The sequence below is a fragment of the Phycomyces blakesleeanus genome, assembly GCF_001638985.1.
Source record: "Phycomyces blakesleeanus NRRL 1555(-) unplaced genomic scaffold PHYBLscaffold_24, whole genome shotgun sequence".
Taxonomy (NCBI): Eukaryota; Fungi; Mucoromycota; class Mucoromycetes; order Mucorales; family Phycomycetaceae; genus Phycomyces; species Phycomyces blakesleeanus.
In genome coordinates, this window is record NW_017265157.1 from 695,103 (window position 1) to 720,027 (window position 24,925).

The window sequence follows — 24,925 nt, forward strand, 5'->3', positions numbered from 1 at the left end:
TTTATACTGTTCATCTCTGTTATATCTTGAAAAGAAAAGAAAAGAAACAAAGTGCAGATGAGAAGTACGGTGAGACTTTGTTTATTGATAAAAAAGAATGATCTTTTATTGCTATTTGCTATGTGAGTTTATATACACATTGCATATGTATTTAAGATAATGATATGAGTATATCACGTGATGTCTGTTTGTCAGGACTGGATTGTAATTGATACTCAGTCCCAGTATTAGCCAGTTTTCTATCTAAGTGTTGTATCCAATATAATCATAGATTTAAATTAAAAGTACAGACACTCAATAAATACGTACATTGAGTTACCAACAACTAGTAATGATACTAAAAGATATACCTTCCCTTATACAAGGAAATTATGTAATTTTTTTTGTAGGGAGCAATTAGAGCTCAGGTTTTTATTGTGAGGATCACTAGCTAAAAAAAAGGACGCACGTCACAAAATTTGTTTTTGGGTTTTTGATTTTTTTTGAGGTGTATATGTAAGAAGGAAAACTAAAGGTAGAGCTAAGTAGCAAGAGAACAGGCAAGGTCATCAAGAGATTTTTTAGCCTTAAATATAGCAACCAAGCGGGAAGCGGTAGAAAGGATGGTGGAAGATACAAAAGGTGTATTGTCGAATACCGTAGACCAATGATGTTGCCAGATCGCCAGAAGGGCACAGCTAAAGAGAGAGGCGGCATGAATATCAGAGGGGCGGATATAGGGGAAAGACAGGTTGTAAAATGCATCATGAAGTATAGGAAGAGTAGGATGAGATCCAAAAACATCTTGCCAGAATGTAGACCAAACGTCAATTTTGAGGGGGGAGAAGAAGAGGAAATGATCAGGTGTGTCTGTAGAGACTTCACAAATGGGGCAAGAGTTGGTGGGGAAGGGGCCAGGAAGTATGCGATGCAACAGGGAGCGGGATGACAATTTGTGGTGCAGACCTCGGTACCAGATGTTGCAGACATGGTGGTGTATAGGAAGGTTCCAAAAGATTTGCCATTGTGAGCTGGACAGTGTAGATGACAGGGGAGAAGAAACAGAAGAGGAACAAAGAGAACGATACATATGAGGTTTCAGCTTGGACCACAGTATTCCAGGTAAAAGGCCGCAAACAAAAGGGCTAGCATTGATTGATGAACCTGAACGGGAAGGAATGGAAGGGTCATTGAGCTGAAGGATATGAGAAGGGAGGAAAGCGCGAACAAGGAAAGGTTGTAGCAAGATGTTGCAAGAGTCAACTCTCTTGAAAAACTTGCGCAATATGAACAGGTTGCATGGGAAATCAGCCAGTGCTCGACGGCAGAGAATGTCAAAAGAAGGGTCAACAAGAAAGGCATCTTCAACGCGGAGGTGTTGCCAGGAGGGAGGGAAGGAGGTAGTGCTTGTGGCTGGTAGGCATACTGAGTGGAGGGGAAGTGCCAAACACATAGCAATGTTGGGGGCAAGGGAGAAAAAGTCGTGCAGGAGCCTATCAATAGCAGAGAATATGTTGCAGAAGCAACCTGCAAGGCCAGTCAGATTGGGGGGGGGGAGTGAAGATCATGGAAGAGAAGTATCAATTGGGGGTTGGTGCCAGATGTATGATAACGTAAGAGAAAGGACAGCCAAGGAGGAACTAAGCCAGAGGTGGAGTGAGGAGAGAGACAGAGAGGACGTAACCAATACAGCTGAAGAGCACCTTGTTGTATAGAAGGATCTAATACTCCAAGGCCGCCAGAACGAAGAGGGAGACAAAGAGTGGACAGCTTAATGGGAGAAAACATTTGGTGCTGCAAGAACTGACCCATGGCCAACTTCACTTTATCGAGAAATGACACAGGAACAGAGATCACACGTAGGGCATGCCAGAGATGGAAGAGAATGAGAGTATTGAGAACGGTGGCATGCCCCCAGATCGATAAGGATTGAGTGAGGTGTATGGCACAGGAAGATTGTATGGTTGTTAACAATGAGGAACAAAAGGCATCGCGTTGGGCAATTGAACTGACAAGAGGGAAGCCAAGGTAGTGGAGGGAGTCAGGACAGGAACGGTCGTGCCAGGATGTTATTTGGTGGGCCTGTAGGAACGTGATCTATTGAGGAAGTGGTTGTCCCAAAAGCAATATGGCCTCCGTCTTGGCCATGTTGATCTTGGCATTGGAGGCCCAAGAGTAAGTGGCAAGATGTGTGTGGAGGCATGTGAAACATTTGGGTGTGGAGAGGAAAACAATGACATTGTCTGCATATGCAAGACATTTGACTGGAGGGGGGGGCTGGAAGGATTGGCAAGATAGGTGGGAGAAACCCAGAAAATTCAGGGTCATGTTGGAGGCGGCGTAGAAGAGGCTCAAAGGCGAGATTGAAGAGAACAGCGGACAGAGGATTGCCCTGTTGGAGACTGCGGTGCTGAACAAGTTCTCGGGAGATATGACCATTCACATTGACTCGTATTTGAGTAGAGAAGAATAGGTTGCAAATACAATTGACGAGAGAGGAAGGGAAACAGAAATGGTGCAGGACTTGTCACAGGTACAAGGGGTGTACACAATCGTAAGCCTTTTCTTGATCCAAGAGCAAGCCAATACTGGTAGATTGAGTGAGCCGGGCCTGTTCCATAATGGTCTTGACGAGCATGCCATTGTCAGCAATGAACCTTCCCCTCACAAACCCGGTTTGATATTGAGACACAATTGAGCTGGCAGCAGGAATCATACGGGCATTGAGTAGTCGAGTAAAGACCTTTGCATCAGTGTTAATCAAGGCAATAGGTCGCCAGTTCTTCAAAGATGTAAGGTCTCCTTTCTTCGGTAGCAAGGAGAGACAAGTAGATTGCCAAGAGGCAGGAAAAACTCCAGTGGTGAGAGCGTCATTGTAAAGCTTTTCCAAGATATGAGCACACGCAGGATGGTCAAACAGGAGACAAAGGATTTCATAGGGTATCCCATCGGGGCCGAGACTGCTGGCGGAAGGAGACCACTGTGCACCTTTTCGTACGTCTACGATGGAAAAGGAGGAAGTGAGTCTGTTTACAAGAGCGTCAGAGAGAACAATATGAGTCAGAAAATTACGTAGAAGGTCGTCTACAGCAGTTTGCTCAATGTCATTTGGGGAATACAAATCTTCATAAAATGCAGCCGCAGAATTGGTTATGATAGAAGGCTGTGTTGAAAGGACATTGGTGAAGGGGTGGCATAGGCCAGAGATTGTCTTACGGACTTGTTGTGTTTCAATTATATGTTTCAAGTAACTGGCAGAGGTCTCACCCTGTTCCCGCCAGTGTTTTCCAGCATGCAATGCCTGTGTTTCTACCTTTTCGTGTTGTATGTTCTGAATCTGTCGTTCCACAAAAGGAAGCTGGAAGTTAATGGAGGGGTTGAGTTAGTACTTTTGTATCAGATGTGCGCGCTTGCTCTGCAACTGGGCTTCTATTGTAGTGAGGTTGCGGCAAGGGTGATGGCAATAAGAGTGGATAAAATAGATGACATTGGTTTTGAGACTATCCCACTGTTCTTGAACAGATAGAGATGTTGGTAGAGAGTTGACGAGGGAATGAATGTGAGAGTCAAGCTGGAGACAGAAATGCTGGTTGTAGGACAGACGTGGGTTGGCACGCCATAGGCCTTTCCCCAAGACAGTGCCTGAATCAAAGAGAAAAGATGCAGAAACTAGGAAATGGTCTGACCATTGCGGATGAATATAATCCATAGAAGACGAAATGCAGTGGGAAAACATATCGGAAGAAGAGAATATATAGTCCAAGGTAGAGGACGTTGTGCCACAATGGAAGGTAGGCATAGGGGTAGAATCAGGCATAGTGACGCAGTCAAAGAGGTGGTCAGAGAGGAATTGGAGCCATGTATGAGGTGCAAGTCGGGGCCGGAGTGAACGAGTGTCATAGGAGTGATTAAAATCTCCCAGCAGGATGAAGCGTGAAGGATGAGTAGGCAATAATACACTGGGGAATTAGATTTCTACATATATGCGATAGTATGGGAAATTCTGAGTGACAGAATAATTAAATTCTGGAATTTGGCATTTATAGATTCCGTTCGCAATATGTTATGTTATCTGTAAGTTGTTCATGTAACTTCTAAACTTATAATGATCCATATAGAGATGTAAGGTTCTTTTAAACTATTTAATCGCAGAGAGAATAATCAAATTATGGCATCTTTTTTTTTGGATGTTACATTAAATTAAACTTGATTTGAAACAGAGATTCCAATAAAAAATCTATTTTTAATAGAAAACTGTCTACTGAAATAGTAGAATTCTATTGGATTACTTTACCAAAAAAACTGTCTACTGAAATAATGATATTCTATTGGATTATTTAACAGAAGAAACAGGATTTATGTATACTGTCTTCCGAATCTAAACACTTTTATTGGACAATTATGCATGGCTAAACTATAGGATTCACATATGCCATACTACTACAATACTTCTTGCACTTCATTTTAAATATTTTTATAGGGATTGTTTTGGAAAAATTGTTTTTATTTAAAAAAAAAGCTTCTTGCTTATAATATGTACGGCTTGACAATATATAGTCTAATCTAATATATAGGCTACTACATAAGTAATATAATAACAAACCCTTTCATATATTATAATATATAAATACTTCCAATACGATAGAATCCTAAAAATTAACACGTGTTTATGGTATTTCACTAGTAAGAGAAGACTAAAAAATTATTCAATTATATTAGATTATATAAATATTTATTTTTCTTTAATTTAAATAGTATGGTTACTTACCAGTACTTTCGTCAGAATTAGGCATAGTGCACATTGACTGTTGTTCTGAAAGGTTTAATAAAACGCATTAGTAAAGATCATGGAATAAAGTTTGGCTTTATTACTTACCAAAGAAAACCAGTTTTCAAAGACAAGCCATTCAATCAGGTACATAGAAATGTTAGCAGTACTAACAGAGATAGAAAATAAACAAAATTAGATATAAGAATAAAATAAATAAATACATTATTCAGACTTATCAGATAAATTTCTGCTGTTGGTATGTCTTTATGATGAGCTGAGGATCTAATGAGCTGAGGAGCTAATGAGCTGAGAAGAGAAAAAGAAAATAATTAATAAAGAAGCACATACACGATAATCACTTTTTACCTTTTTGTTCTTGTCTATTAATCAACATGGCAAAGACTTGTAATACTATCAGCAACCACAATAATAATAAAAGAAAAGACATTAAGAATAAATATAACAATAGAATAATAAAAACAAATTGCTTACCAGGGTGTGAACTCAAATACATCAACCAGAATAAAAGTAAATAAAGCAGAAAAGAAACAGGAAAAAAAGAAATAAGAAGAAAATAAAGAAAAAGAAGAAGAAAAAGTGGGCTTTCAAACAGAAGGCAGTTTAGATGAGAATTGACTCTAGTAAAATACAATAGTAATAAAATGAATAGTCCGAAATTATATTGTAACACTAAGCTCTATATTGAATATTAAAGAAGTTGTTCAAGGTTATAAAAGATTTTATAGAAAATAATATATAATCCCTTTCTTTTCTCAGCTATTTCATAAATCTACTTTATATTAACTTATTTTGTATGTATATCTTTGATTAAACAAAAATAAATATATTTCAACCCATACATTTATTTTATTTTAATAATTTATTAATCTATAAAACTTTAATAAAAATACAATAAAAAAAATGCCTTTCAATAGCAGCAGAAAAACAGACCGTAAAGGAAAAGGAAAAGCATCTGAAAGTATATCTACCTCTGCAAACCGTGTTTTGGCTGGCCGTGTTAGACCTCGAGAAATTGCCCCCAGTTTCTCATCCGCAACTATCCAAGATCAGCAATATGCGGAAATTGTTGAAATGTTTAACAAAGTAAACAACAGTATCAACGGTGTCAAGGATGACATTGCTGCTGTCAATAGCAACATGACAGCCTTTAAAAACAGGATGGGCGTTGTTGTTGACACGTCTGGAAAGACACATATGGTATTTGCAGACTTTGCAACTGCCTATGCCAACGATCAGACTCATATGGCTAGTCTAGGACCGTCTCTGATGCTATCCTATGTCCCCCAGACCTCCCTCAGTGATGCCAAGGTTTCTGTCATTATCTTGGTAATTAATATTAATATATGTTAGTATTAACAACTTATTAAACAATCTGTATTTAGGAAATTTTTGCGGAAAAGTTGTGGGACTGGAAGTTTGAGTCTGACAACCCTGCTCTTGTTGCCGAGAACGAGAGTAAGAAGAAGTGGAACTTGAACAAGAAGATTAACCACCGCAATAATGTAGCTGTTATCAACTACTTGAAGAGCTACATTAGCACCCAGACTCGTCTAGCTGGTACTCACCCACGGGTGATAAGTGATAAAATAAAGAACAGATATAAGCACAGTCATCATACTTTTCACGAGTCTCCTGAGCAGAAGGCCAAGAAAAACAGCAAGGGGAGAGCTAACAGTCGTACTCTTCAGGTTTGTATATACTATATAAAAAATTAATTTGTATATTACTATTTTCTCAAGCTACAATCTATATAACCAGATGTCTATCTGACACAAGTTGACATACATGGACAACTGGGTAGCCATTGATGCTGCAATGGGATATAAGACTGGAAACCCTGTTGAGAAGGCCTATCTCAAACTCTTTCAGAAGGATGCCATGTCTGATGGTGAGTCGGATATTGAGATTGTGGACAATCTTCCACAACGGTGTTTGCATGTAGCTTGCCCCACTTGGAGAAGTGAAGAGGTAAATAATATTTAGAATAAATAAATAAGTTTTATAACAAGAAAAATAAAGAACTAATAAAAATAAATACAGTTCAACAGATTGTTGACAATGGTTGACAACATTGATCATACCCATCACGTGTCAAATGCAGGCGTGGGAACAAAGCCAAGAATGAACAGATATCCAGCAACATTGTTGCCTTGCTCTGTTCCTGCCACCCTGTCCCAGTCATTGTCTCGTTGGGCAATCAACAATGAATAAACATTTTCTTTTTTACTATGTTCTGTTGTAGGGCCAAATAGTAATAATTGAAATTGAATTGATTAAAGGAAATAATAATAATAGAGGATAAATATATAAGTAAGTGTGTGTATGAGAATTAATAGTAATTTTTTTTGGTAAAGGAATCACAAGTTTTTTGTTGATGTTTTTTGTAGTTTTGTAATCTACTATTGCAGCTGTTAGGAGAATCTGATGTACTGGCAGGATGCTTTGAAAATCTTGCTTGTAGAATTCATCCTGTAACAATTTAACTCCTTCTAATTCTCTTATTTTGTCCGAAGTAGATTTGAACCATTTGACAAACGCAAATACATGCTGACTACTATGGGGATTTCTGTATGTTAGAGAAGAAACAGTTGGCCTAAAATTGTGAACAAAAATGTACTGAATCTCTCCAACATACGCATGTTCCAACCCAGTTCGTTCAGTGAAATATGCTTGTATGTATGATCCGCGGCCATTCGTGCCAATGCACCCTTTGTAGCTTTGCCCAAGAAGATCAATGGACTTCACCATTTTGATCCAGTCATTGACAAAAGGTGAGTCATCAATTACATCTTTGCAACCTGAGATCTGTGGATTCTTGTACATAGCTTGATAGTATCCTACAAGACAATCATATTCATGTTTTGGCATAAATGATAATGGTCTTGTTTTCAATGGCAAGGCGGATGGTGGCAGGGGCTCGTTTCCACGAATTGTCATTGAAAGATTCTATAAAGCTTCAAGATATTTGGAAATTGAGAAAGAGTGAGAGAGGAATGTGTTGGTGTTGGTATTGGTGTTGTTGTTGTTGTTGGTGGTGGTGAACTCATCAAAAATTTCAAAACATGCAAGTGCATGCATAGGTTTCAGAAGTTGACAAACAAAATTTCCCTTCCATGACTCTTCAATGAACTGTCTCATAAATGTCAATTCGAACTTATTTCTTTGATTGGTTTGGATATTTTTCAGGACACTATTGTATCTTTCAAAGCTGAAAAGCCAATAGCCATAGACGGGCTCAAAGTCAATCATTGTTTGGCATAAGTGCAGATGCAAGTGCATGTTGGGAGAGAGAAGGTCCAGGTCATACAATGTCTCACATCCTTTACAGAATTCTTCTAAGCATTTGTGTCCTTTCTCAATGTCTTCTTCAGAAACACTAGGCTTGGTGAAGTATCTGCATGCGTTAACAAACTCTATCCAGTTCTTGAACTCTGGCAATGGCAACACATCCTTAGAACCACAGGAGAGTACACAATGCACCAAGACTTCCACTCATCAGCCTTCATATAGGGAAATCCCTTGGCAATCTTTGTACCAAGTGACATGTAATTGGGCGGCAACACTACCTTCTCAACAGCCTTTTGCATGGCAATGAGTTTTTTATTGTTGATTAATCCATTTGCAACCCATCTCTCCAGCATTCTTCTGGCAGTGCCTAAGAAAAGATTGTGTATGGGATCAATGATCGTGCAGCAGACAATGTCAAAGTACTGAAGACGATGCAGTTTGGACCAGCGAACACCATGTGTAACTTCAAGACACTGTCTCTCAGTTGGTTTGGTTGCATTTCTCCAGATCTCTGCATTCTTATGATTGTCATTCTTAGTGCGAAGGAGACACTTTGAGAAATCAAATCCAGAATAATCAACGGAACTTGTTCCAGCCAACCTTGAAAATTGATGCTTACACTTGTGGCATGCATTTGTACTTGTATTGGATGTGAACCTACATACTTTCTTTGCAGCAGGTATATCACAGGCAACCATGAGAAGGGCTGCTTGGATAGAAGTAATATTTGGACATTGGTGAGTCTTAATTTTAATACCTTTGTACAGCTCCATCAACTCATTCACAAGCAGTTTCAGATAGTTATTTATGTCAGAAGTGCTCGCTTCTTTAGGCTCTGGCATTAACCCAACAAGAATCACGTTCTCCTTCTTGAACCGCTCACTGCATGGAAGATTATTGATTGCAAGATATATGGCACCACAGGAGTAGGTAACACCATTGAATGGCTGAAACCAGTCAATGTTCAGCGTGAGCATGAGTGATTGCTCGGTATCAACAGAAGGTATACCATCTACGTCTACTATCTCATTCTACATCGCACCATTGTACATGTCAAACAAAGTGCTATCTATTTTTGGGCCGCAGTTCTGTGAGTTGATCTTGTTTTCAAAATCCGGGCATTGAAAAAACGTCTTTAGGGCTTTCTTGACAGAGTGGAATACATATGTCTTTTTGGGTGCTTTTGACCCGGGACCAGACTTAAACAAGCTGTTGCCACACAAGGAGGTTTTACCAAAATTGGGTGATGCACAACACAAAGGGGCGGCTTCATTATCATATATGGCATGGCATTCGCTACATGCAACATACTTCTTGACTGTTGTAAATGAGTATTGACTACTGCTGTAATTGAGAATAAGTCTGAAGGAAATAATATAAGGCCTCAGCTATTCCAGTCAAAGGTGTCTACCAATTACTTTATTATTTAACACACAGGTTTAGCATGCATGATAGTGATTATATTTCATATGATGATATCACCATAATATGGGATACATCAGTGGATTATTATAAGCATAATTATAACTCATAAACACATTTACTTTTGATGTTAATACTTCATTGGGACTACATACATTTATATAATTAATCATACATTAATTATCCCAAGATCAAGTTGCTCTGATTAAGGCTCAGATAGGATCGATTATCTGACCCCAGTCATATAATTTTCCCAATCCAAAACAATATAAATAGCAGTAGTAGTTCAGTGTAGGAACCTGGTCAAACTTTGATACAAAATCTTTCTCAATAAACAAAACCTACACAAGTTCTCACGAATCTTTGTTCCTAATTTCAAATCTTCAATTCTTCCTCTTAAAAACTTCTTCAACTTCAACCACCACAACATTGACACCACTTATCAATGCTTCAAATCTGACCAAATGTTTGAGGCCAGCAACACTCACAGGAAGGCGGAATGGGTCAAACAAAAACTGCAGGATCTTGTTGATTATGACAATCAGAATTACAGCTCCTTCATTTATGACATATAGTGAGACAAAAAGAGTAACCAAAATAACAATGAATCAGTGAATTAAATTCAATTCCGAGATTGATTCCAATGAAGAATCTTTAATTTGGTTTTTTTAAAGAATGTTGATTAACTCTCTATTTTCTAGAATATAATATTATCTAAAGCTGTGTACCTACCTTCATCATTGTCTATCTCAACATCGAATTAATCTTCATATTCTTCTTCTTCTTCATAAGTGTCACTTGTATACTAGACATTATCTTCAGAACCAAACACACAATCCGTTTCAGAGAAAGGTTGGTTTCTTGTCCGTATATCTAAAATATCATTTGTGTCATTTAGGTCTGCAAAAGCGGAATGTTAGATCCAAATAAATCAATGTAATAAAATAAGTTTTCTTACTTCTAAGTTCAGAATTCATTTCAATATCTTCCTATTCAAATTCAAAACTATCTTTCTCTTGATTTACAGGCTCAGAAACAGTACTACTAATTGTATCACATATGTCTTCATGGGCTACACATTTATTATTATTAGTGTTAGTATTATTATTATTATTATTATTATTATATAAAATAATAAAAAATAAAATAAAATAAAATAAAATAAAATAAAATAAAATATAGTAAAGTAAAGCAAATGTATTAACCGTACGCGTTTGAACATGTGTAATATCATGATTATCTTTTTCTTGATGACATTTAAATGTTTTAACAGATACATGATTGAATCCTAGTCTCTTGCTTTTACAGATAGAGCATTGACACTCTTTTCTAATAGTTGGTTTGCAAATAGGAGCCATTTTAAAATGAAAAGAAAGGTTTACAATAGTATTTAATAGTAAAGAAAGAGACTTTAAAGAAAACACACTTTTATTTTATTTGAGTTTGATATTGCATTCTAATGCTACATAGCTGCCAGTAGCCAATAGAGTAGCTTAAAATACTATTCAAATACTTTATTCACAAAAGTGAGTTAAACTACAATTTTATCTATTCTGTCTATCAGAACTTAGGTATACTTTATATATGCAAAATTGATCTGTTTTTGCAGTGCAAAATACTGGTCAAAATAAATGTCAGAAGGCATAACATATGCTATATCTAATTGAATTGGCCCAATTAAATTTTTGCCGTCAAAAGTAAAAAACCCTGTAGAGTTGAAATATTATCAAAATTTCCCTTTGATTCAACCAAAGTTTCTCAAGGAGAAATCATATAATTTTTGTAGTGTAATTATTTAAAGAATGGAATGAAATTAGTAGTTTGGGTATAAGGGGTATCGGGAACAAGATTTCCCAAGGAACCTGGGGGAATCACTTCTGTCCCTCGAGACACATCACTTGGTCGACTTACCACCGACGTCAATGTCCACGAGTCTGGTACCACCCGTCATGGCTCACTGCCAGACCAAACCACCAAAGGAACCCACCGTCCAGTGTCCATCACCAGAAACAAACTATTGCCACACATGTTAATATTACATATAATAATTCTCATAGCGCGGATGGTTAAGTGGTATAATCTTCGCCTGCCACGCGAAGGGCCCGGGTTCGATTCCCGGTCCGCGCATTTTACCTTTTTGGGGTGCCCGAATTCTTGTCAGCCAATCGGGATTTACAAGCAACCAGTAATGGTTGACTTTTTGTCAATTTGTCGTTCCTGATCTGGGATGGTCTTCCTTTTACTATAGCAAAGTCAAAAGGTCAACCCCACTGGGGATCAGAGAGTATATGTAAAATCGAAGAGAGGATAAAAGGTACTTTTTATTGATAGGAATTGAATTGTCTTATATAGTTTTCTAAACTAATACTGCGCATTATCTGCAGTAAACTATTATACTCTATTTAATTACAAGAGAAGTCCTTTTACTGCGGTTGATGCTCAGAAGATGTTACTGTAGTTAATCTTTACAAGACATTACTGCAGTTCGTTATCTATGAGGTATCTTTGACACACAGAACTGTTGCGGTCAATTATCCCAATTTCTCGGATTCATCAAAATAATGTCTGACAAATTCTCGATCTAGTATTTCTTTTCTGACACTTGTTAAGGTATTTGGGATTGTTTATGGGTTATTATCTCAATAATGAAAAAAGTAGATACTGTGAAAATGTTATTTTTTAAAGAGACAAGATAATATTGTTTATATCTGCTACTATTCAAATCCTTGTAATTCAAATCCCTGTTGTGTAATGATTAGTTTACACTGTATGAGTGTGTAGTGTACAGGTGCCTGGTGTGTAACAGTTCCAGAGATTGTTAACTTGCCAGGTTCATTAACAAGAAGGAACTAGTGTTTGGTTGTGAGATCTGTTCTTCACTCAATTGTGGTGTATATCACACTTGTAACTAAGTTGCAGAATCAATATCACTGGGAATTGTCAAGTTTTAAGAATAGTTTTTTAGATAAGAATAAAGATGCTTTTTATTAATTATATTTCTTGACTATTTATACAAACTGATGTGGTGATCCAGACACTTGGATGTTGGATTTAACACATATAAGAGCATATTTGTTATGGTGGTTGAAGTTGAAGAAGTTTTTAAGAGGAAGAATTGAAGATTTGAAATTAGGAACGAAGATTCGTGAGAACTTGTGTAGGTTTTGTTTATTGAGAAAGATTTTGTATCAAAGTTTGACCAGGTTCCTACACTGAACTACTACTGCTATTTATATTGTTTTGGATTGGGAAAATTATATGACTGGGGTCAGGTAATCGATCCTATCTGAGCCTTAATCAGAGCAACGTGATCTTGGGATAATTAATGTATGATTAATTATATAAATGTGTGTAGTCCCAATGAAGTATTAACATCGAAAGTAAATGTGTTTATGAGTTATAATTATGCTTATAATAATCCACTGATGTATCCCATATTATGGTGATATCATCATATGAAATATAATCACTATCATGCATGCTAAACCTGTGTGTTAAATAATAAAGTAATTGGTAGACACCTTTGACTGGAATAGCTGAGGCCTTATATTATTTCCTTCAGACTTATTCTCAATTACAGCAGTAGTCAATACTCATTTACAACAGACTGGAATAGCTGAGGCCTTATATTATTTCCTTCAGACTTATTCTCAATTACAGCAGTAGTCAATACTCATTTACAACAATATTCATATTGGGATAATGTAGTAGCTATCATCTTAACAGTAGAAAATATATATAAGCAATTAAGTAATCAGCCCAATAATTATTACAGTTAGTACTGTAGATAATATCTTAAAGATTGTTAAGATAATTATATCATACTGCTGGGTAAACTGTGTCAGATCGATATGGAGCTAATTTAGTAGGAAGTCCTAAAGCTCTAGTATAAAAGAGAAAAGAATAGCTAAGAGCTAAAGAAGTATGATTTATGACTTGATGTAATAATCATAACACCGACACTAGTTAAGCAGTAAATACACTCTAATAGCCAAATATAGTAAAGGAAGAAAGCCTTAAGAAACTAAGACGTAATGACAAGAGCAGATTGTGTTTTCTTATAAAAAGGGACACTTTTTATTTATAAATAAAGACAACTGATATACAGTCTCAAAGTATTTCTATATGTCTCTATTATCAAATATTTTATTTTTCTATTGTTTCATACCTGAAATACTACATAATCAACTTATAATAATTTGTAATATTACTAGACACTACTTGAGTGTAGTCAAAGATGAATAATCATTTCAAAAAGTATATAAGATAATCCAAATCAAAATAATAAAAATTATCTTTTATCCTCTCTCTTATTTGCTTACTCTTGTGTTATTAAAGCTTGACCAATTTGGCTACATTTACAGTGAATTGGAAGATAGCCTAGATCAGGAATAACAAGATTTTATGAATTCATCAAAATATCGTTTTCGATCTGGATTGTTCTTCCAATGCTATAACACAGCCAAAATTGATCAAACCCACTGGGAATTGTAAACGAAGATAAAGGAATAAAAAGAGGATAGAAAGATAGATAACTTTTATTGAATGAAATAATGTCCTCTTTTATATCTTTTCTGAATCTACTCAGCCATTATAAATGTCTGTTTTGGTTTCTATTCTACTTTTGTTAAGCTATGTGCTTTGTAATTCTTTTGTGAGCAAAAGGAAATCACTTCGGTCATCGTTCTCAAAAGAGAATTCTGTGTAATTGTCATCCTGTCATTCCTGATCTGGGGTGGTCTTCCTTTTACTATAGCAAAGTCAAAAGGTCAAACCCACTGGGGATCGGAGAGTATATGTAAAATCGAAGAGAGGATAAAAGGTGCTTTTTATTGATAGGAATTGAATTGTCTTATATAGTTTTCTAAACTAATACTGTGCATTATCTGCAGTAAACTATTATACTATATTTAATTACAAGAGAAGTCCTTTTACTGTGGTTGATGCTCAGAAGATGTTACTGTGGTTAATCTTTACAAGACATTACTGCGGTTCGTTGTCTATGAGGTATCTTTGACATACAGAACTGCTGCGGTCAATTATCCCGATTTCTCGGATTCATCAAAATAATGTCCGACACATGACAAAATCCAACAACAGAAAAATTAGGTAACACGAATCAATGGGCTTCTCCGGGAATCGAACCCGGGACCTCTCGCACCCTAAGCGAGAATTATACCACTAAACCAAGAAGCCTTTTCTTTGCGCTAGACTTGTTTAAAATTAAATTGCATCCAAATATTACAAAACAACAATTCCTCGCATCATGTCACCAAGAAGTACCCCATTGTCTATCTATACACCATCTTGTGCATCTCTTTCCCAGCTTTCAGATAAGCCTAGTTTGAAGTCTCCAGCACCTTTGGTTCAAGAGTTATCCTCTTCAAGGCTCAAGAAAACCTTGTTCAAAAAGACCTTGACAAATTCTTTTGCTATCTGGATACCTTCCCCTCAGTTGGAGCTCAAACAATAATTGAATCTTCAATTATACTCATTGCTATATCTGACTACCCTCCAACTGCCAAAAATCAGTAAATTTTTGATCTTACAGTACTGGATCAATTAGTGATGAATTCGATCTGTACAAACTTTGCTACAAAGAGGACATCTTCCTTTGTGATTGACTATGATGAAGACCATAAATGATGCATCACACTATCAGCCAAAGACGCAATAATTACTGAGCTAAGATCCTCTTTAGCTCTTTTGAAAGAAATCTTTGACAAAGTTAAGAAATCTAACAAGACTTTAAAGTCTATGCTCCAGGCTCTTATAGACAAAGACACCGTGGGCCCTACATCCTTGATGGCATCCAAACATGCACCAAAGAACATCACCAACAGCAGCAACAACAACAACAACAATAAGAACAACAACAACAATAACAACAACAAAAAAACAAAAACAACAATAGTAATGATGATACTAAAATAAACAGTATGTCCAAACAAACATATGCTGATAATGCCAAGTTAACTATTGCAGCCACAGTCCCAAAAGTTTTAAAGCAGAAGCTTGGTGTTGTGGTAGTTGAAGTTGAAAAAGTTTTTAAGAGAAAGAATTGAAGATTTGAGATTAGGAATGAAGATTTGTGAGAACTTGTGTAGGTTTTGTTTATTGAGAAAAGATTTTGTATCAAAGTTTGATCAGGTTCCTACACTGAACTACTACTGCTATTTATATTGTTTTGGATTGGGAAAATTATATGACTGGGGTCAGGTAATTGATCCTATCTGAGCCTTAATCAGAGCAACATGATCTTGGGATAATTAATGTATGATTAATTATATAAATATGTGTAGTCCCAATGAAGTATTAACATCGAAAGTAAATGTGTTTATGAGTTATAATTATGCTTATAATAATCCACTGATGTATCCCATATTATGGTGATATCATCATATGAAATGTAATCACTATCATGCATGCTAAACCTGTGTATTAAATAATAAAGTAATTGGTAGACACCTTTGACTGAAATAGCTGAGACCTTATATTATTTCCTTCAGACTTATTCTCAATTACAGCAGTAGTCAATACTCATTTACAACAGCCCCTTTTCAATTTGTTTTGTTTTGTTTTTGGTAGCATTGACTAAGAAAGTTGTGTATATATAAGACAAGAGTTCTTCTCATAAACTCAATTAAATTTTAAATTAAAAACTCATCTTACCTGAGTCAAGAGACTCTTTTTTGATTTTTTAATATTTTTGTTTTGTTTTCTTGTGACCTTAAGGCCAGATAAACTCTTTTCAACTATCTTTGTAATATTTTGTTAGTACATTGCCTTAATCCCGGCCTATAATTCCATTAAGATAATTAGTTTTGTCCTATGTTTAATATAAGTAAATCACGAAACTTACAGTTCCAGCCAAGATACTTGTCTCTCTCCACATTGGGCAACCAAAGTCCTTTGGCAAGTATTTAGGATGGCTGCTGCTGTGGTGATCCAGACACTCAGATGTTGGATTTATCACATATAAGAGCATATTCATATTGGGATAGCATAGTAGCTATCATCTTGTCAGTATAAAATATATATAAATGATTAAGTAATCAGCCCAATAATTATTACAGTTAGTACTGTAGATAATATCTTAAAGATTGTTAAAATAATTATATCATACTGCCAGGTAAACTGTGTCAGATCGATATGGAGCTAATTTAGTAGGAAGTCCTAAAGCTCTAGTATAAAAGAGAAAAGAATAGCTAAGAGCTAAAGAAGTACGATTTATGACTTGATGTCATAATTGTAACACCGACACTAGTTAAGCAGTAAATACACTCTAATAACCAAATATAGTAAAGGAATAAAGCCTTAAGAAACTAAGACTTAATGACAAGAGCAGATTGTGTTTTCTTATAAAAAGGGACACTTTTTATTTATGAATAAAAAAAAGAATATACAGTCTCAAAGTATTTCTATACGTCTCTATTCTCAAATATTTTATTTTTCTATTGTTTCGTACCTGAAATACCACATTTTTTACTTTGAATTCTCAAAATGTCTCAACAATCCGCTGTCAACTCTACTATCATTTCTGGTGAAGAAACCGCCCGTGTCAACTCTGGTGTCATTCCTCCTCCTTCTGCTGCTGGTTCTGCCGACCACGATGGTGATACCATGATGACTCCCTTGTGTTCTGAGGACAGTGCCTTTGATTCTGAAGAAGGTTCTTCAGGTTCCGATGCTGGCCGTTCTGGTTATGAGGGTGCCAATTCTCCTCGCATCTATTTGGGTAACTCTGGAGTCAGAGTTAGCAACAACCTTGTGGCCACCGTGGAAATGTTGCTGGCTTCTGCTGAGGAGGACCTCAACACTAAGAAGGGCAACTACTATGCCGCTCTAGGCCACTACTTGGGTGTTTCCAAGAGGGATCCCACCTCTACTGCTGCCAAGTCTGCTTCCAAGGGTGCCAAGGAAGCACAAGTACTGTTTGCTGAGGCTGAGCAAATCCTCAAGGACCTCAAGGCTTTCACTGCTCCTGCGTCTAAGCCTCATGACAAAAGAAGCACTCTGGTTCCCAGTAACCTACCTTTTCTCCAGCTTCGTTCTGAGGGTCCTCTGGTGAAGGCCAACCGCGATGTGTTCGATTCGGTGTATGACTTCTGCCAGGAGTTTACCACAGTCCTGGAAGCACACTCTCTGTCCTTGGATTCCTGCTGGGAACGTCTGTTGCCCACTTGTTTGAACAAGGAAGAACGTTCTTGGTTTGAGGACAAGCTCAAAGGCAAGGCCTACAACTGGAAGAAGGCCGAAAGTATTCTTCTAGATCACTATGACACGCCGTTCCGTAAGTTCCTGAACATGGGTCGTGTCTGGTGCATGAAACAAGGCAAAGGAGAATCTGCTCGTTCTTTTGGTGCCAAATTCCAAAAGTTCTGCCGCCAGGCCTCGTTGGACGATGGTGTTCAATTGGTTCTCTGCTTCTGGTGGAATCTGCGTCCGGAAGTCCAGGAAGCTTGTCTCATTCCTTTGTCAGCCAACTATGGCACCAAGATGCCCTCAAAGATTGAGGACATCATCTCGTTGGTGAGTGTGTCAACAAGTGACTCCACTGCTTTGTTACATAATCCTGCCAATGGTACTGCCGCGTCCTCCTGGAGTTCGTTTGCTGCTCACAATGGTGCGTCCTCTCTCTCTGCTGGTTCCCACAAGGGAAAGAAAAGGTCTTTCTCTTGCGAGTGTGGTTCTCAGTCTCCCAAGAAGGCATGGGACTTCAAGAAGGCGATGAAAGATGGCATCTGTTTCTCATGCAAGGCTCCCTGGGTTAAGGGACACTCCTGTCCGGAACGGGAGAAGTACTTGACAAAGGTGTCAAGGATGGCAGTCTGCTCCTCTGCTGGTAGACCAGCAAGAGCTTCCACTGTGGTTGAGGGGAGTCCCTCGTTGTCTTAGTCAGAGTACCAAGACAACACTAGTGCTCTGGCCAAGATGGCATTAGATTGTAAGTACAATCTTAAAGACATGGTTATTAAAAGAGATTTTAAGAACATGAGCACTAATAGTACCTTTCCTATTTTGGCAAATAATTCTATTAGAACCATCTCCTTGTTGGACTGTGGGGCCACGTTCAGTTCGGTGGACAAGAATTTTTGCTTGAAGAATGGAATAGCCATTAGTTACATCAATCACATTAATAAAGATTTGTTGAACAAAAACAATGTTCATAAGTATTTTATTCATTTGGCTGATAGCAATACCCAGATTAAAAGAATCGGTACTTGTGTGATCAGTGTAACTTGCAATAGTAAGACTATTCAATGCGAGTTTGAAGTGATGAATTTAACTAATAGTCATGAGCATGATTTCAGTATTGGTACTGATTATATGTCTTCTCTTGGTATTGGTATTTATGGTTTACCTTTATCATATAATGATGCTGATTCAAGTGAGGAACGTAGAGAAGCCAATAGATGCTTCAACAATAAGAGTGATCTTCTTGAATCCATTGAGAGAGAAAATGAACGGAAGGAAAATAATCCGGCTGTAGGTCCCAAACAGTTTGAGGATGCTATGGATTATATTCGACCGTTCATTAAAGACAATCAAGATATTCCTAAGAGTTCGGTTTGTACTATACCTGAAAGTGTTGTATGTTTGGACACTCCAGAAAATGCTACGGCGTTCAGAAGCCCTTATCCCATTCCTTACAAGATGCAAGGTGTAGTGGATGAACAGGTGAAAGAATGGCTGGACAATGGTATAATTGAAAGAGCGTCTGCAAACACACAATGGAATACGCCTTTGACTGTTGTCAAGAAGACAAACGGTAAAGGAGAAATTACTGGATATCGTGTTTGCCATGATCCCAGATTAATTAATTGCCTATTGAAGTCAATTGATTGTATGCCTTTGCCATTGATCGGTGAATTGTTTGAAGATTTAAAGGGTGCGAATATTTATTCCACTCTGGATTTGAAATCTGCGTTTAATTCTTTGAGGTTGAACCCAAAGGACACACACAAACTTAGTTTCACATGGCGTGGTGTACAGTACAAACCTATTGGTACAGTGTTTGGTATAAAGCATGTCAGTTCACAATTTCAAAGAACTATGAGTATAGCTTTGGAAGGACTATCTTTTGTACGGTTTTTTGTGGATGACATTGTTTGCGCAAGCAAAACGTTTGAGGAACACAAGGAACACTTGAAGCAAGTGATTGAGAGATTAACAAGGGTCAATTTGAAGTTGAATCCGAAAAAATGTCATTTCTTTCAGAAAGAAATTTATTTGCTTGGTTTTCATATTTCACCTGAAGGAATTACAATGGACCGCAGAAAACTTGTTAATGTTCTTGAATTTCCTCAACCAAAGACGGGTAAAGATATCCAAAGTTATTGTGGGTTGATCAACTATTTTAGAACATTGATTCCGAATGTATCTTCCATTATGTCGCCACTAGATTCATTGAGAAATGAAAAGTCGATTACCCATTTATGGACAGATAAGCATCAAACTGCATTTAATTACTTGAAAAAAGCACTTTTGAGTGATCTGGTGTTGTCGTACCCAGATATGAACTCTACTTTTAGTATCAGCTGTGATGCATCTCTTACTGGTATTGGTGCAGTGTTGTATCAAGTCAAGGATGGCAAGAAAAAATATATTTCTTTCGTGGCTAAGAGCTTATCCCAAAGTGAAAGAAAGTATTCTGCGACCAAAAGAGAATTACTAGCGTTAGTATTTGCACTCAAGCGTTTTCACAAGTATGTCTATGGTTCTCACTTTACCTTGTACACGGATCACAAGGCATTGACATATCTTCACACCCAACGTGTTGCGAATCTGATGATGATTGCATGGATGGACATGATTTTACAGTATGACTTTAAGATCGTTCATTTGCCTGGTGTTTCGAATGTGCTTTCTGATATGTTGTCACATTTATCTGAAGAGACTGAAACATTATCAAATGAACTGGGTGGGGATAGTGTGGTTAGATCCATCATGAGAAATAGTGCTGTCACTATGGAACCGCTACCAGACATCTTGAGTGGTGAGTACTTTACTCCTCCCACAGAAAATGAAAGAAATAAGTTATTAGTTGAAGAACATTTGAAAGGTCATTTTGGTGTAGAAGCTATACTACATGCCTTAAAGAGAAAAGGTATCTATTGGACCAGCTTGAAGAGTCAAGCAAATGATCTTATACAATCGTGTATACAGTGTCAACATCATAATATCACAAGAAAAGGTTACAATCCTTTAAGACCTGTGACTGCAACACTTCCTGGTGACAGTTGGGGAATAGATCTGGCTGGGCCATTTACAACGTCGACTAGAGGAAATGAGTACTTGTTAGTGATGATAGACATCACAAGCAAATTTTATGTATTGCGTGCCATACCTGATAAAAGGGCAGCTACGATTGCGTTACAAGTACTGGACGTCATTAGTACATGGGGTCCGATGAGAAAGTTGCAGAGTGATTGTGGACAGGAGTTTGTGAACTCGCTGATGACATGTATAAAAGAGAATGTTGGTTTTGAACATGCATTGATTTCGCAGTACCATCCTAGAGCTAATGGTGCAAGTGAAAGAGCTGTCCAGTCGGCAGTGAACACCATTAAAAAACAAATAGTTGGTAATGTCGCTGATTGGGATCAGAAGGTGCCATCTGCGCAGTTGTTTTTGAATAACAAGTATAATGCTAGGACTAAGAGTACGCCATTCTCGTTAATGTTTGGAAGGAATCCAAATGACTTTGTCGATTTTAGTAAAGAAAAGGATAGTGCAACTGCTGAACAGATTCAGAAAGAGTTGCAAGAAAAAATTAAAAGAATGACTGAGATAGTCTACCCTGCTGTGTTTGAACACGTAAAGCATGTCACAGAAAAGCAAAAGGAACGCTTTGATGGAAGTCACAAAATGATAGATCTGGTTCCAGGAACCACGGTAATGATTTTGGTGACAGAAAAACAGAATAAATTAGATCCGAAGTATAAGGGATTCTACACTGTTGTTAGAAAGACTGCTGCCAATACTTATGTATTGAAAAATGAAAAGGGATTTTTAGAACCAAGGAATTATCCTCCTTCTTTATTGAAAAAAGTTTCTAACAAGGTATTAGAGCAAAAGAATGACTTTTTTGAAGTCGAAGCAATTATTGGGCACATAAAAGATGACAAGAACAATTATTTGTATAGATGCAAATGGTTGGATTATGATGAGTCTCACGATACCTGGGAGCCAGAGGATCATTTTACCGATCCTAAGTTCATAAAGGAATACTGGCAAAGAATTGGTGAAGCTCCAGAAGGTATCAAAGACATCAATAAGGCCAATAAGAAATTATTAAAGGATATGAAAGTTGCATATTCCGCACCTAAAGAAAATTCAGGTACTAAAAGGAAGAATTATGCAAAGACAGCTTATCAAAAGAAGAAACGCAGTAAGATCTAAATAAAGAGTTATTTGAGCACCACAGTACTCGTTTAAAAAAAAAAAAAAAAAAAAAAGAACAAGCTGATCAGAAGAATTGCATAGAGTACTTGAACGGTATTTAGTTAATACCTGGGTGGGGATAATGTGGTGATCCAGACACTCGGATGTTGGATTTATCACATATAAGAACATATTCATATTGGGATAGCGTAGTAGCTATCATCTTGTCAGTATAAAATATATATAAATGATTAAGTAATCAGCCCAATAATTATTACAGTTAGTACTGTAGATAATATCTTAAAGATTGTTAAGATAATTATATCATACTGCCGGGTAAACTGTGTCAGATCGATATGGAGCTAATTTAGTAGGAAGTCCTAAAGCTCTAGTATAAAAGAGAAAAGAATAGCTAAGAGCTAAAGAAGTACGATTTATGACTTGATGTCATAATTGTAACACCAACACTAGTTAAGCAGTAAATACACTCTAATAACCAAATATAGTAAAGGAAGAAAGCCTTAAGAAACTAAGACGTAATGACAAGAGCAGATTGTGTTTTCTTATAAAAAGGGACACTTTTTATTTATGAATAAAAAAAAGAATATACAGTCTCAAAGTATTTCTATATGTCTCTATTCTCAAATATTTTATTTTTCTATTGTTTCGTACCTGAAATACCACAGCTGCCTTTGCATCTTCCTGGATACTTGATGTTCTCAGGCGCTTGCAGTTTGATAGGAGAATGACTATTTTTGCCATCAAAGTCATTTACAGCTTTTTTCACTTTTTTTAAAAGATCAGCAACTTGCTGGCTGCCTTTGCAAGAGCGGAATAAAGCTTCAAGCTTAATGATTTTACTCATCTACTCTTTGGGTTTTTCAATGACAGGAACTTGCATATTTGGCTGATTCCATGCCTTGTGTTGTAAATGAGTATTGACTACTGCTGTAATTGAGAATAAGTCTGAAGGAAATAATATAAGGCCTCAGCTATTCCAGTCAAAGGTGTCTACCGATTACTTTATTATTTAACACACAGGTTTAGCATGCATGATAGTGATTATATTTCATATGATGATATCACCATAATATGGGATACATCAGTGGATTATTATAAGCATAATTATAACTCATAAACACATTTACTTTCGATGTTAATACTTCATTGGGACTACACACATTTATATAATTAATCATACATTAATTATCCCAAGATCACGTTGCTCTGATTAAGGCTCAGATAGGATCGATTACCTGACCCCAGTCATATAATTTTCCCAATCCAAAACAATATAAATAGCAGTAGTAGTTCAGTGTAGGAACCTGGTCAAACTTTGATACAAAATCTTTCTCAATAAACAAAACCTACACAAGTTCTCACGAATCTTCGTTCCTAATTTCAAATCTTCAATTCTTCCTCTTAAAAACTTCTTCAACTTCAACCACCACAACACCTTGTCTTCCTTTCTAGCATCAATAACCCATCTATCTGGTAAATCAGAGATTTGAAGATCCCTTTCTACTGGTAGGGTATGGTGACAAGGTAGACTATATTGAACTTTGTTCATGCAATAGCACTTCTCATCATCTTCTGGTAAACGGAGCTCCTGGTCAAGTACAAGCAATGCTCGCTTTGACACCTTCATGAAGAGATTTGAGAGACGTTGGTTTCGTCCCACAAGAGCATCAATCGTGTTCACTTCTCTTATTCTTGTTGCTCGGAAATCCATCTCTAGCCTTTCAATGTATTTGGCTACACTCTCAAAGGCCAACCCCAGAAAAGAAATGGCAGAGATACCTCTCTTAAAAGCTTGATGAGCACTTTCTACTTGCTGAGTGATAGTACACCCAAAATGTATAAGCTTGCTAGTGATATACCCTGCCCACTTATCCTTGCAATTCAACCACCTTTTGGAAAAGTAGGTTGATGCCGGTGCTCTGGCCTTGCCATCATCTACTTCTAGCCCAGCACAAGCATCGTTAAACTTTAGGAGAGCCAAGTTGAACTCCACCTTAGTTCTACTATGAATAATGCGGCTTATATGATCCATAAGCTCTTCTTTCTCGGCTATGGACTTCATTTTCCCAGAGAAAGCTTTCTCCACACTGTTCAGCATATACCAGTAGCACAAAAGCTTCTTGTTTTCTGGGAAAACAGTGCCAAGTGCATTCATCAAAGCAGAACACTTGTCTGTTACAAACAGAGTGGTTGATTGCTTGTTATCAAAAACAAGTGCCTTGATTTGTTCCAAAAACCAAACATAAGAACCAGTTTGCTCATTGGAGACCCAGGCAAATGCAATTAGAAAAGATTTTAAGGTTTCCTCTCCAAGATTGTGAACACTCTCAATGCAAATAAGAGATATTCCCAAGTTGTTTGTCAAGTATATTGCATTCACCACTATAACTTCGAAGAGTTTCTGGGCTCTTTCCAATATTTTGGTGTGGCTAAACAGGATTCTCTTGAGGCACCCACTCTTATTAGTCTCATAGCAAACTTGATAGCCCTTCGACTCCATAGCTTTGATGAGCTTTGTTCCATTATCCTGAAGAGTAGAAGCAGAAATATGAGCATATGCTGTCTTTATGTTATCAATGTCTTTAACTTATAACTTATGGCCAGGGTATGCTTCATCATTGATTGCTTTTTGAATCTCACGAGTCTTGTTATTTGTCTCAATAAGCTTTGTTATCATAATAGAATCTTCTGTTGTAACTCTTGAGAGTCTGCCCTTCAAAATAGACTCCATACATTCATTGTCAAGAGGATGATTGTGGAAGGTTTCTATCTCATGAGTGACCTTCAAGAAAAGTATTCTTTGACTGCCTTCTTGTAGTATATCTTAAGAAGATACAGGCACCCAATCATTCCACTAGAAGGAATTTTCTTACGGTCATTATTGTCAATCTTTTGGGTGTTTTTATAGTGACCATCCTTAGAACACTTCAAGTAAACTCGAGTTGGTTTATCATCTTTGATGACAAGTACGAAGTTGTTGGTGAGGGCATATTCTTGTATCTTTGCAATTGCCAGCTGCATGTCATTATAATCATT

The 24,925-nt window shown here is 37.0% G+C and overlaps 10 protein-coding genes and 2 non-coding genes across 12 annotated transcripts; 5 read left to right on the forward strand and 7 right to left on the reverse strand.

The window, feature by feature from the left end:
- Positions 1-520: 520 nt before the first annotated feature.
- On the reverse strand, positions 521-3,796 carry PHYBLDRAFT_173158 (hypothetical protein; the record flags this gene model as incomplete). The annotated part of the gene is made up of 3 exons (XM_018436953.1): positions 521-1,506; positions 1,683-1,987; positions 3,369-3,796. The coding sequence occupies 3 exons, from the start codon at positions 3,794-3,796 to the stop codon at positions 521-523; spliced, it is 1,719 nt and encodes a 572-aa protein (XP_018286778.1).
- Positions 3,797-5,671: 1,875 nt separating this feature from the next.
- PHYBLDRAFT_173159 (hypothetical protein) lies at positions 5,672-6,982 on the forward strand (the record flags this gene model as incomplete). Its single annotated transcript, XM_018436954.1, has 4 exons — positions 5,672-6,097; positions 6,154-6,459; positions 6,548-6,739; positions 6,812-6,982. The coding sequence occupies 4 exons, from the start codon at positions 5,672-5,674 to the stop codon at positions 6,980-6,982; spliced, it is 1,095 nt and encodes a 364-aa protein (XP_018286779.1).
- Positions 6,983-7,182: 200 nt separating this feature from the next.
- On the reverse strand, positions 7,183-7,708 carry PHYBLDRAFT_173160 (hypothetical protein; the record flags this gene model as incomplete). Its single annotated transcript, XM_018436955.1, has 2 exons — positions 7,183-7,240; positions 7,407-7,708. 2 exons carry the CDS (start codon positions 7,706-7,708, stop codon positions 7,183-7,185), a joined length of 360 nt encoding a protein of 119 aa, XP_018286780.1.
- A 476-nt stretch (positions 7,709-8,184) lies between these two features.
- On the reverse strand, positions 8,185-9,036 carry PHYBLDRAFT_117149 (hypothetical protein; the record flags this gene model as incomplete). The annotated part of the gene is made up of 1 exon (XM_018428566.1): positions 8,185-9,036. The coding sequence occupies one exon, from the start codon at positions 9,034-9,036 to the stop codon at positions 8,185-8,187; it is 852 nt and encodes a 283-aa protein (XP_018286781.1).
- An 828-nt stretch (positions 9,037-9,864) lies between these two features.
- PHYBLDRAFT_63350 (hypothetical protein) lies at positions 9,865-10,839 on the reverse strand (the record flags this gene model as incomplete). Its single annotated transcript, XM_018441110.1, has 4 exons — positions 9,865-10,037; positions 10,440-10,470; positions 10,507-10,553; positions 10,692-10,839. The coding sequence occupies 4 exons, from the start codon at positions 10,837-10,839 to the stop codon at positions 9,865-9,867; spliced, it is 399 nt and encodes a 132-aa protein (XP_018286782.1).
- Positions 10,840-11,403: 564 nt separating this feature from the next.
- On the forward strand, positions 11,404-11,702 carry PHYBLDRAFT_150334 (hypothetical protein; the record flags this gene model as incomplete). The annotated part of the gene is made up of 2 exons (XM_018432455.1): positions 11,404-11,476; positions 11,539-11,702. 2 exons carry the CDS (start codon positions 11,404-11,406, stop codon positions 11,700-11,702), a joined length of 237 nt encoding a protein of 78 aa, XP_018286783.1.
- PHYBLDRAFT_t211 lies at positions 11,538-11,608 on the forward strand. The gene has a single exon. It is a non-coding gene; the product is annotated as a tRNA-Gly (tRNA).
- A 2,903-nt stretch (positions 11,703-14,605) lies between the features above and the next one.
- Positions 14,606-14,677, reverse strand: PHYBLDRAFT_t213. Its single transcript has one exon. It is a non-coding gene; the product is annotated as a tRNA-Pro (tRNA).
- A 70-nt stretch (positions 14,678-14,747) lies between these two features.
- PHYBLDRAFT_150335 (hypothetical protein) lies at positions 14,748-15,546 on the forward strand (the record flags this gene model as incomplete). The annotated part of the gene is made up of 4 exons (XM_018432456.1): positions 14,748-14,935; positions 15,033-15,097; positions 15,183-15,394; positions 15,454-15,546. The coding sequence occupies 4 exons, from the start codon at positions 14,748-14,750 to the stop codon at positions 15,544-15,546; spliced, it is 558 nt and encodes a 185-aa protein (XP_018286784.1).
- Positions 15,547-16,255: 709 nt separating this feature from the next.
- Positions 16,256-16,475, reverse strand: PHYBLDRAFT_150336 (hypothetical protein; the record flags this gene model as incomplete). The annotated part of the gene is made up of 2 exons (XM_018432457.1): positions 16,256-16,279; positions 16,344-16,475. 2 exons carry the CDS (start codon positions 16,473-16,475, stop codon positions 16,256-16,258), a joined length of 156 nt encoding a protein of 51 aa, XP_018286785.1.
- A 509-nt stretch (positions 16,476-16,984) lies between these two features.
- PHYBLDRAFT_173162 (hypothetical protein) lies at positions 16,985-21,886 on the forward strand (the record flags this gene model as incomplete). Its single annotated transcript, XM_018436956.1, has 3 exons — positions 16,985-18,352; positions 18,380-19,162; positions 21,710-21,886. The coding sequence occupies 3 exons, from the start codon at positions 16,985-16,987 to the stop codon at positions 21,884-21,886; spliced, it is 2,328 nt and encodes a 775-aa protein (XP_018286786.1).
- A 100-nt stretch (positions 21,887-21,986) lies between these two features.
- On the reverse strand, positions 21,987-22,630 carry PHYBLDRAFT_63348 (hypothetical protein; the record flags this gene model as incomplete). The annotated part of the gene is made up of 4 exons (XM_018441109.1): positions 21,987-22,091; positions 22,199-22,256; positions 22,300-22,397; positions 22,541-22,630. The coding sequence occupies 4 exons, from the start codon at positions 22,628-22,630 to the stop codon at positions 21,987-21,989; spliced, it is 351 nt and encodes a 116-aa protein (XP_018286787.1).
- Between the last annotated feature and the right edge of the window lie 2,295 nt (positions 22,631-24,925).